Raw genomic sequence first — 12749 nt, 5'->3', positions numbered from 1 at the left:
TGAAAAACCTGTGATTCGGCTGTGCATTTTTTGTCTTTTTTGCTTTTGTCCAGCCATGTAAATCCTATATTATGGTTTTCTGTGTTTTGAAGAAGAGCTGGTCTAGTAGATGTCAGTGTTTCAGCTAGGACATTCTAATTATGAGTAAATTGATTATCTACCTACCTATAGTATATCCAAAATTCTTTTTATGTGAAAAGTTTATAGCAATAATTCATCCACACAAAGTTTTCGGGCAAAGTCTTTTTTTTTTTTTGTGCAAGTATGATCCTCCCTTCTATTACAATTGATCATCCTAAGGCGCAACGTTCATAATGAGGAAATGCCCTATGTAATACTTATCTCTTTCTCAAAGTTCTATTTTATATTTCAATATGTTTTAGCCCGAGATAGAGAAAAGATGTAATTAAATTTTTTATTTTTGTTACTACTCCTCAGTACTTTGCGGCAGCGAGCAGATCCAGTGTACAGTCCTCCTCTCCAAGTTGCTGGTCTCTGTTGGAGGCTGAAGGTTTACCCAGTAAGTGTTCTTCTCTATGCTAATATTACTCGTGTAGCATTGTTTTCATCACAACATCATGCTAGGCCCAACATACGTTTTTGAGTAGTAATGATGCCTGTCAGATATTTCCGTTCAAATGTAGTATGCGTTGCCACTTGCTGCAGGCCGTACTGTGAGAATGTAGCTGTTTCCTCCACGGTAAAAAGAAAATGCATTTTAGTCAGACAATCTACCTAGGCCTAAAAACACCACCCTTCTCATCAAAAGGCCTGTTTCGCGCTACTACTTTTCTGAAAACATGGTGTCTTCCTTGCCGTCTATGCCTAACAAATAGATTTCTATTTTCTATTTTTTATGAACATGTTAGTGTTGACCACCCTCTTCATTCACAACTTGAGAAACACAGTTTGTTCTTTCGCTATGCTTTTTCTTACCCTCCCTCTAAACATCCCTTCTTTACTCCTAACTTTCCTGTTCCTGACTCCTTTTTACCCACTTTGTTCCTATCCTTTCTCCTCTTCTTCCTTCTTTCTCCATTCCTTTAGTTTGCTTTTCTTTAGTTTCTTATTTCTTCTCCTTATGCCAGATGTATAATTGTGCATATCTATTTTTGCTCTGTTTTTTTTTTCCATCTGGGATGGCAAACGGCCAATTGTTTGTGCCTGATGTATCAATGTACCACACCATAAATATACTGATCACAAGGATTTCCAGTAATCCTACCTCATTGATATTGATACGGCAGGATTCCTGCAGCAGTGCAGCACAGCAGTCATCCTTCTGAGTCATCCACAGGTACAGATGTGTACTGAAGAGTTTGGTCTGAGGCTCTTTTTATTTGAACCTGGTGCCAGCTTTGAAGTAGGAGGAGGTTCTGGAGTCCCGTCCCCCCCCCCCCCCCCCCCAGGTGTTTGGAATGTCCTGCCTCCTTGCCCCCAGCTTCTATGAGGGCAAAAAAGACTAGTTTAAAACTTTGTGAGTGTGCTCATCCAGACCCTTTGTGATGTGCAAGTGTGGTAGGTGACAGCTCCTACCCCTCTCAAGTCTGAGATGGCCCATCCTTCTAACAGCTATTACCCCTTTGACTCACTGCCTGGTAGTAATACATAAAGAACAACTATCAGCTACACCGGGTCGTATGAACCGGGGTACGGGTGAAGTTGGTTATGGCAAGAAAATGTCAACTTTCTAAAAGTGGCATTTTCAAAATTGCGACTTAAAATCCGACTTTGCCATTAAAGAGGGTTTTAAATTACAATTGTTTAGACACCAAACTCGACATTCCTACTTGCTCTCAATTGAAAGTTATCACTTATGTAGTTCGTGCAGTAGTGAAAAAAGAATGTGTGAGTTTTTCACCACCAGGACATGTAACACTTAAAAGTACATATCCAACCTTTTAAATACACTACACCCAGCCCTCTGGAATGTGTAGGGTCTTCCCTATGGGTGACTTCTATGTATTAAAAAGGAAGATTTAGTCCTGGCAAAAGGCGTATTTTGCGAGGTTGAAATGACAGTTTATCACTGCACAGTTAGGCTGCAATGGCAGGCCTAAGACATGTTTAAGAATGATAATTAAGTAGGTGATACAATAAGTACTTCAGGCCCACTAGTAACATTTAATTTACTGGACCGCGGTGCCTGTAGTATTACTTTACTAGGAACTTAAGTCATGTTGCTATTTGGGTGTAAGCCAATTCTCACCAGTTTAAAGGAGGAACACAAGCACTTTATCACTAGTTAGCAGGGGTAAAGTGTGCAGAGTCCTTAAAGCCAACAAAAACGGGTTCAGAGAATAGGAGGGTCTAGGTAAAACGTTTGGGGATGGCCCTGCAGAAAGGGCCAAGTCCAACAGAAAACTTTTGGGAAAAGCTGACGTAAGATACTGGCAGAGAGGGGCTAGTGAGTATGTTAATGTTGCCCTAAATTGTAAATGTCTTTGCTAATTATTCTGGTGTTTCTCCTTAAGGAATTGCGATTCCTTGTAGTCAACCTGTTTTTATGCGGTAGTAGACAAAGGGTGGTTTTGATAAAACAGTCACTTGCAGCTGAAGGCAGTCTAGATTATGTAATGCTGATGCAAATTTATAAACCACACTCCTTCCTGGTTAGTGGGTGACTTAACGCTAGGAATGTAGATGAGAATGGCTTTGCAAAGGTTGTATGTGATTTCATAGAAAAACTATTTAATGTAATACCATTACTGAGAAACCATTTCTTCTTAACTGTTTTCAGAATGCATGGCATTTACCTTTTCATAGAAACCAATTACTAGAAAATCATTTTAGTTGAAATTGGCTTTTGAATGCGTATTTATTATGTGTAAATGGTGTGGTTGCAGATCTTGATTTCAGAAACATTTTCGTCTGAAATATTTATTTCAGTGCTATACATCCGGGGACATTATCCCTGGGGGGTCTACATTGTCACCTATGCTGACGATACCCAGTTGGTGGTTTTTCTCAGTCAGCATGATAAATCTGAGCTGGGCTTTACATCTTGCCTTGGGAAGGTCTCTGAGTGGATGGACCTGTCCTTTCTAAAACTTAATGGAGCTGAGACAGAAATTATGCTCCTGGGCCATTCTGCCCCCACAAATATAGATTTATTTTTGGCCCAGCTGTCTAGGCCTCCCTCCTGCACCAAAAAAACAAATCTAGAGTTTGGGTGTCTGGTTTGACTGCAATTTGGATTTTAAAGTTCAAGCTCGTAAAGTTGCAGCCAACTGCTATGGACTTCTCAGGCTGATAAGGAAGATCCTCCCCCTCCTTCCTTTTGACGCCAGGCGTATATTGGTCCAGGCACTTATATTGTCCCGGCTGGACTATGCGAATACAGTCTATTTGGGTGCGCCACAAGGGACCATTAAGATACTGCAGATTGTCCAGAACTGTGCAGCCCGCCTCTTAATGAATACTCCCAAACGCAACTCAACCAAACCGGCACTTAGTCTGCTGCACTGGCTCCCTATCCAGCAAAGAATTAGGTTCAAGGCAATGTGCATTGTTCATAGGTCTATTTTTGGGAAGGGCCATCCATTGTTTCAGTCAATGGTGCTACTATATTGCACCAATAGGACTCTGAGATCCAATAACAAACGACTACTCGCAGTTCCCATCAACAAGCGGTCACGAACTGAAGGTCGGCGGTTCTCTTATAACGCAGCCAGGTTTTGGTACCAGCTCCCAGATTATATACGCTTGGAATCTGGTTATCTGAAATTTAGGAATCAGCTTACAACTTTTCTCTTTCCGTGATCAGTTTGTGTTTTAAGGTGTCACATGAAGCTCTGAGATGCCCTTGGGTAGCCATGCGCTATATAAGTGTGTATTCATTCATTCATTAGCTTATATTTATATCGTCTACATTGTCTGACAATTGCTTTGGATGCTTTTATTTCTCTGTCATCACTTCCCGTAAACAACATCCATTTCTGACCTCTCAGAAACCCTAAACGCCACCAATCCCTGCCTCTTAAAGCCCCTCACAACACCTAAGCAACACTCATCCCTGAAGCTTAAAAGCCCTTTCTCCCCCCAAAATCCCACCATCCTTGAGCCCTAAAATCACTCACTATTCATAACCCCCACTCCCTAGAACCCCTTTCTACGCCTAAACACCACCCATCCAATTCCCCTTAAAACACCTCTGCACACTCACCCGTCCTTGAACTCTTAAAAAAAAAAAAAAAAAAAAAACACCCTCACCACCCTTAAACACCAGCCACCCATGACTCATAAGAACTCATCACCCTAAACTACTCATCTGTGAACCCTTAAAACCCCTTTCTACATCTAAACTCCACCCATCATCCTTAAAACCCCTCGCTGCCCTAAACTCCACCCCATCCTGAACCCTAAAAACTCATCACCACCACAGCTGCTACCAATATTTGAACCTTAAAAAACCTCACCAGCCCTAAACTCCACCCATCCATAAGCCCTAAAACCTCGACAGCCATACACTCCACCCGTCCCTGAAACCTAAAAACAAAACGCACACCTAAACGCCACTCATCCATGAGCACTAAAAAGCCCTCACCACCCCTGCACTCCACCCATCTTTGAACCCTAAAAACCCCATTCTATGCCCACACACCAATTAGTCCTGAGCTCTAAGAACCCCCTAATCTCCTTTAATATGATCCATCGCTGAGCCCAAAATCCACACAGTAGTCCTAGACTCTACCAAAGTTTAATGTAATTTTGGATTTTCTTTAAAATGATCTTTCCTTCCAAATGCAAAATGTTTCCTTTAATTTTTGATTTGTTTGTATTTTCTTAAAATTGTCATTCCTTAATATTGATTTTCCATGATTTGGTTTCCTCCAGTGTGGTTTCTGTTTTCATTGTTCTATGAATGTACCTACTACCCTTTAACATGCTGTTAACAGAACAATTCTGCACATGACGAAACATTATTATTATTTTGTTTTTGTTCCGGAGTTTTATATAGCGCGAACTTGACCCAAGTTATCAGAGTCCCTTAAATAAGCACCAGTTATGTTACACAAGGACACATTCATTTTTTTTAGGCACAGGGAGATTAAGTGTTTTGCCCAGAATCGCAGTATGTTTAGCGTCATTGCCGAGACTCGAACTCTGTTTCCCAGATTTGAGATCGACTGCCTTTGCTCGTCAGGCCACATCCTCTCCCCAATAATCCACCATACTTGAACCCTAAAATCACTCACTATCCCTAACCCCACCCAGTCCCAAGAACCCCTTTCTACACCTAAATCACACTAATCCCATTCCCGTTAAAACACCTCAGCACACCCAAACTCCACCCTTCATTGAACTCTAAAAAAAAAAAAAGAAAGATCACCACCCTTAAACACCAGCCATCCATGACCCATACGAACTCATCACTCATTATTGGAACTCACTCATGTCAAGGCCCTATAAAGGTCACTGAGTATGGGGTCAGTAAGGGAGTGGGAGTTAGCTAGTTTGGAGGAAGCAGTGGTGGTCAACTCAACCATGAGCTTTTAGGAGTTGGCAGAGATGACTTGTAAAGTTAAGTGCTTAATAGGTTTGTCAGAGGCAGGAGGGGAAATGGAGACCGGATCTTATGAGAACTTAAGACCAGAAGCTGTCCCTAATATCCAAATGCATTTCTGGTGCTAAGAAAATGCATTCAATCAATCCTCCAAAATTAATCTTAATTGCTATTCCAATTTAGAGAAAAGAGATACCAAAGCAGGTAGCACCATTGATATACAATAGCTACAAAGTGATGCCCCTATAAAAATAAAATATAGATTAAGCCACACCCTAAGATTCTTATTTTACCTCTTCATAAATGGGGCATGGTTATAAGATGTGCCAGGAAATTCAGTGAATGACTAACAACAAGGGGATGGGCTAATCTAACATCAGCACGGCTAGAACCACTACCAAAATATAACAACAAACGCACGCCAATGCTAACTCAATTTCACCTATATCGCAGTTTCAACTATGTGGCCACACAACTTAATTACTGTTATTTAATTTCTTTGTTATTCAAAACAATCATTCAGATTTACGTACAACTGCCATTGACAGAGGAGCAACATCACAAAGAAATAAATCACTTAACATTTCGTGACCCACCTCAAATGAACGTCTCTACATAATCAAAACAATAAATCATTAGACACTATCAAAATACACAATTAAAACATTTAACGGTTTGTTTCCCAATTCTGAATGTAACAACAACCAAGGGATACTAATTCTTTAGTTCAAGGAGAAATTTTATTAAGAAGAAAAGAGGTGTCCACATGCGATACAAAATAACAGCTCATATCAATGCAGAAATAAAACCATTCCATTCCAAATTACATAAATTGGACTAATTAGTAGAATTAGAGAAAGTAAAACAATACGAGTGCAAACTTAACTTCACTAGAATACAAAATTATTTAGGAACATATAGGGGAATCAAGGAGGTATGAGAACTTCTTGTTGAGATGGCTGTAACTGTGAATTTCTTTTAGCACTTGCAACAATGTAATTTGTAACTGGAAACCAAAGATTTAGCCGTTTGATTGCCATTTGTAAAGGATAAACAAAAGAAGTGTCCATCCTGTGGTTATGGCAAACAGCGTACCACCAAGCCTTATAGGAGATCTTTGTACAATCCTTCCAATTAATGGTGATCTGCTGAAAAGCAATTGCTATCAACAAATCAATCATTTTGACGTTAATCGTAATATTGTCCCAAATAGATGAGAGACTTCCTAAGAATATATGGATAAGGGCAAAAGAAAATTTAGTACCAAAAATCAAATTAATTTGGCTCAAATTGTTTCCAGAAAGTCTGTACACATGGACAAGAAAATAACATATGAAATAAATCAGCTTTTGAAGATGAGCAAATCCAACATAGTCGAAAACCTTCTACTTAATACAGCCGGTGTTAGCAAAAGCCTGTTATATACAAAAAATAGTGTTTGCGTCGTGGTGGCTGCCCTGGAGGACTTGCGTATCTTAGTCCAAATATGTTTCCATAGTGATAATGGCCAAGATGTCTCGAAGTCTGTCTCCCACGCCTCTTAATGAGTTGATTATATTTGTCCATCGCAGCGTTTTTGAGTAGGTTGTATTTATGGCGAAAGGAGGTAGGGAGGTTAAATGAATGACTGAGTGAAGAAAAAGGTAAGAAGTCTGTCCCTGAAAATAATTGATGTAGCCATAGTAATCCCTTTTGTCTCCGGGTTTTCCAGTGTAAGGGCTTATTACGAATGTACAAGTTTCTGTTGTGCCAAATTGTTGAGTTAAGGAAGGAGTCAATATTTGTGTGAGAGGATGGGGAGGTCGATTCCAGAAGTTTGGAAATTAATTTGATTATGGGGGTGGAGAGGGACTGTGGTTTGCGTGAGAAGGAGAGGTATTCATGAAAGGAGAAGGGAGATGATAATTGACGTTCTTTTGAGGTCCAAAGAGGACAATCTTCTGTGTGATCAAGCAGCCAAAAAGATGCTTGACGTAAGAGGAACGCTTTCTGGTAAGCTGGAAAATCGGGGAAATTAACTCCACCCTCTGCTTTAGGACGAGTCAATTTTAATATTGACATTCGTGATTTTTTATTATTCCATAAAAAGGAAAAAAGGTTGGAATTGACTTTCTTAAAAAATTTAGTAGAGATAGGGACTGGAATGTTGGAAATAGTGTATAAAATTATGGGAGATAACATCATCTTTATGGTGTCCAAACGTCCCCACCAAGATAAATAAAGAGGATACCATTTAGTGGTTAACTCTGAAATTTTATGAATGCATTTATTCATACATAGTGCTACTGTGTCTGTGATCGAGGGAGTGAAGTGTAGTCTTAAATATTTAATGGATTTGGGACTCCATGTGAAATTAGAAGTATTGAAATCTGATTTAAAAGTGTATTTAGTTAAGGGCAGAATCTCACACTTATTATTATTTAATTTGTAACCAGAGACAAGGGAGAATGACCTTACTTCCTCTAAAAAAGTAGGAATTGAGACATCTGGGTTTGATAAGAAAAGTAAAATGTCGTCTGCGTAAGCTGCAAGTTTAATGTCAGAGTTCGAAGTTTGGAAACCTTGCAAATTTGGATTTTGATGTAATTTACAGAGAAATGGCTCCATGGCTAAATTGAAAAGGAAGGGAGAGAGAGGACAACCTTGTCCCACCCTTCTACCTAAATCAAAGAACGGGGAGATCAGGCCATTGGCACAGACTGCAGCTCGTGGGTTAGAATAAAGGAGGGAAATTAAAGATATAAATTTGGGGCCAAAACCGAACCACTTAAGAGTATGGAATAAATAAGACCACTCAACTCTATCAAACGCTTTTTCTGCATCCCATGCTATTGCTGCAAGAGGTTGTTTTAGATGTGAGTTGTCAGTTATAAATCTCCCTTCAACACAGCCAGATTGTTCTTTGCCATACAATTTCAGTAGATGGGAGTCTAAGCGAAGGGCGAACGCTTTGGAGTAGATTTTGTAATCGATGTTTACAGAGGATATAGGCCTATAGTTCTAACAATATTTGGAGTCCTTGCCTTCCTTAGGAATAAGACATATGTGAGCTTCTGAAAAAGAGCCAATAGAATTATTGAAGGAACAGAAAGAACTTATCAGCGAGTGCAATTTAGATAGTGAGAGTTGAGAAAAGTGGAGATAAAAGTCAACGGTTAAACCATCAGAGCCTGGTGCTTTGTGTTTTTTAAGGCATTGAAGAGCCTTCAAAAGTTCTTGTTGTGTTAAATCTGATTCCAGAGGAGACAAATCAGAAGGGGTTTGTTGGGGTTTTTGGATTGTGGAAAAGAAATGCGACAGTGAATGATCAGTGGCCTGTGTGTCAGATGCATATAGTGCTTTATAGAAAAGGGAAACTCTTAAATTTTAAAACACCATGTCCATTGTAAATGGAATCGATATTTAACTTCTCATGTCGAATTTTCAAATAATTAGCTAGAATTTTTCCTGCTTTGTTTTTGCCTCCATAGAATTTTGAGGTAGCTTTTAATAAGTATAAGGAGGCATTATCTGTGGACTTCTTGTTAAATTTCAATTTGGCATCAATGAGAGCGGTTAAACTTTCTTTCGAGTGAGAAGTGTAGTATGAGTGTTCTAATCTCTTGATGTCATGAAGGAGATCATTGGCAAGCATGCGAGGATTTTTTCATTTTTTGGTAGTGAAACCCATAGTAAAATCTCTTGCTGAAGCCTTAAAAGCATCCCAAATAGTTGAAAGTGACATGGAGTCGCTCTGGTTCGTCACAAAGTACTCATTGAAGAAGGTGGTGCAGGAAGCGGTGAACACTGGATCTAGAAGAAGAGAGTTATTAAAACGCCATCTTCTAGGGGTGTTCGCTTTAAGCAGTAAATCAAGGCCGATTGAAATAGGAGCGTGGTCAGATAATAAAATGGGGCCAATTTCTGCATTCATAAGAGATTGCGAAATATTGTGAGAGGCAAAAATATAATCTATTCTTGATTGAGTTTGATGAGCTGGGGAAGAAAAAGTATATTCTCTAGTGGTTGGATTACATAAACGCCATGCATCTAAAAGTTTATGTTGAGTAATAGCGTGAACAAAAGATTAATGGGAATTATTAGAAATGAAAGTGACTTTGGAGTTCCTGTCTATGAATGGATCAAAGACCTGGTTGCAATTGCCTCTAGTATAAAGTTATCTTCAATACAATGAGTAATTTGCTTCGCCAGTGTACGCCAAAAGAATGCATCACCACCAGTAGGAGCATAGACATTCAGAAGCGAGACTGAAACGTCATTTAACAACAACTTAACATTCAGCCATCAGCATCTGATTGTTGCAATATGAGTTTAACTGGAAGTGACTTACGGCAAAGAATCATTACTCCATTGCGTTTACCATCTCCTTGAGAAAAGAAAACCTCCCCACCCAGCCCCTTTTTAGTTTCAAGGATTCAACCTCTGTAAGATGTGTTTCTTGCAGAAATACTATGTCAGCATCTAATTTAGCTAGATGGGTTAAGACTCTGTCTTTTGATAGGAGAATTTAATTCCCTGACATTCCATGAGAGTAGTTTTAACGGCATAAGGTATCAGGAAAATAGTGAAATAAGAGCGTGAAGCAGAAGTCCAATTCTTTAAAGTTAAGATAGAGAGTAAAATGATAAGATAAAAAGCAAAAAGGTCAGGCAAAAAGGGAGAGAGAAAATAGATAAGCGAAACAGGAAAAGTGAGCCGGACCTGATAATGCAAGAGAAGAGAAATATGATAAATAAGTATTGGAAGAATGGAAGATTAATAGAATTTGAATATGCAACGGTAAATAAAGAAACAGATATGAGAATATAAGAGGAAATGAAAGTAATGAGGACATTAAATGAGCAAATAGCCAAAAAGTACAAGGTAAAGCTAAGAACAAAAGACATGATAGAAAGAAAAGAATAAGGAAAAATATTAGGAGATGAAGAAAGATAAGAAGAGAAAAAGAAGAAAGAAATATAGAGAAGCAACATACCTACATAAAGAAGAATCAGGGAAACAAAATGGGGGGGGGGGGGTGAAACCACATGGAACAGACGGAACATCTGGATTCAACTACATGGAGGACCAGGGGGAAACCACGCCATGAGGATAAAAGATCTGTGGAAGCGAAGAACAACAAGTATTAAGACAATTAATAAATCGCACTATGAACTAGAGAAACAGTAAGAACGTATCAAGCAAGCTAACATGTTTTGAATCCAGACTAAAACATAAGCTTAACTAAATCCAACAAATAACATTTCTTGTGTGGGAAACTGCCACAATTAAGAGAATAGAATGTGAGGAACCTGTGAAGAGAATACATAAAATCAAGCATTGAATGAAGATGATGAAGGTCCGGAAGAATACATGACAACTGTTTTGCAAGAATTTATGAAGCTTTGTAGTCGCAATAGATCTTCATAAGTAGTTGTTCTGTTGTTGTACGTGACCTTAAGACAAGGATGAAAAAGTCCGTAGCGGGCTCCCATCGAACGAAGATCAGGTCTCATAAAAAAGCCTTGCGTCTGTTGGCAGCAGCTTTAGCGTAATCCTGTGCAAAAAATAAGGTTGAACCTGACCAGGTGACTCTTTGAGAAGATTTGACCGCTGACAACTTTTAGCAAATCCGTGTACTCTAAGAAGTATAAGATAACTCGGTCGTTGAGAAGGTGAAGCAATGGAAGGAATGCTGCCCAATCTGTGTGCTCATTGAATATTAAGTATAGTTCCTTCTGGCACATGAAGTAGTTTGGGTAGGAAAGACTTAAAGAAGGTAAGAGCATCTGATCTTTCAAGTCCTTCTGCCAAGCCGTAAATGAGGAGGTTATTCCGCCTATTTCGGTTTTCAAGGTCCTCAACCTGTAGTTGAAGCACAGAGACTTGGGAGTGAAGTTGAGAAACATTAGCACATGTTTCCTTGAGGGAGGAGACACTGTGTTCAACTGCAGAAACTCTTGTATCGAGTTGACCAATTATCCATAAGGATTTGCAATTTAGCGTTGGTCTCTTCCATGAAAGGTCGAAGAGCCCTGATTTCCTCCAGTAGCAACTCCATAGAAACAGGCGAGACTGATTTGGGCAGAGAAGGAGGGTCCTTTTTTAGGTGTTTGGTAATGAATTTCCCAGGTGGTGAGGATGAAGGGTCCATTTTAGTCTCCGGATACTGAGGCGAGGATAATAAAGAATCTTCTAATTTGGAAAACTCTGTGAAGATCCTTGAGTTCTTAACAAAAATATGCTTTGTCTTTGGGAGTGCAGAAATTGATGTTTTAGTTCTGTCCACAAAGCATATGTTTAGCGCTGTTATCAGGTAAAGACGTGCTTATGTTTAGATAAGGTGACGTTTAATTCATGTCGAAGAAAAAAACGAAAAAAAAAAAAACCTTCAAGACAAAAGTCAAATCAACAATTATATCCGTATCACCTCAAAAAGTTAAAGAGAAAGTCACCCTTACAAAAGCTTGAGGAAATATATTGTTAATGAAGATGACATGTGAATTTCAGGTCAATTAGAAAAACGAAATGAAACCTGTGACATTACGCTGAAGAGATATCCACAAAATAGCCATAATTCTCACTCCACTGCCTTCACAACAAAATGCTGAAAAATGCTGAAAAGTGGGGCATTCAGTCATTAAACGGAGGCTCAAGAATAGAGAAATGAGGAATTACAAACTTGTGAGCCTTTTGATAATAAAATTAGGCGCCTGTAAAGAGATGTGCTTCATTGTCAGAAACCTCAGTGAGCGCGATTGAAAATGAAAATGGCGGCCACGAAAATGTGTCGCCGCCGGAGTAACTCACTGCCAAGAAAGAGCTTCTTTCGTTGTGCAAGCAGGAGCAACCGGGTTCAAGTGCGCACAGCATCCCTTCCGACACTGCAAGTGCTCACCAGCTTTGCGGAAGATGGCTGGATAACGCGGATTCACCAAGGCACGCCGGGGAGCTTCACACGGACGCCGCCATGCTCCTCTGGTGTCAGGCCACGCCCCCCAAGGGATACTAATTCTGAAGCCCTCAAGCCCCTAATTTTGATGGCTAATTATCTAGTGGTGGCAACTAAACCTTTAAATTAATTTAAGGCTTATAACAGGAATATTAACATTGAATTATTTCAGTTGACAATTCCCAGTATGCCTAAAATGTCCTCTTTTCATAGTCACACTCCCTTGTTAAAGCTGCCAATGTGTTCGGTGCCACTCCGGGGTTCGACTCAGAACTGTAGAACAATAGGTAGCAAGAATGGCATCTTGTAACT

General features: G+C 39.5%; 1 protein-coding gene across 3 annotated transcripts in view; it reads left to right on the top strand.

Annotated features, from left to right (window-relative positions):
• The window catches only part of TRIM37 (tripartite motif containing 37), a 1106152-nt gene that overhangs the window by 342586 nt on the left and 750817 nt on the right, over positions 1 to 12749 (top strand). For all 3 annotated transcript variants that reach the window (XM_085649381.1, XM_085649379.1, XM_085649380.1), the window contains exon 11: positions 439 to 520. In XM_085649381.1, the coding sequence (XP_085505507.1) occupies positions 439 to 520 (82 nt within the window). The remainder of the gene's footprint in view (positions 1 to 438; positions 521 to 12749) is intronic.

This window comes from Triturus cristatus, chromosome 3_2 (assembly GCF_964204655.1).
Source record: "Triturus cristatus chromosome 3_2, aTriCri1.1, whole genome shotgun sequence".
NCBI classification, from domain to species: Eukaryota; Metazoa; Chordata; class Amphibia; order Caudata; family Salamandridae; genus Triturus; species Triturus cristatus.
The sequence above is the reverse complement of the archived record's forward strand: the minus strand, read 5'-3'. Positions and strand labels throughout refer to the sequence as shown.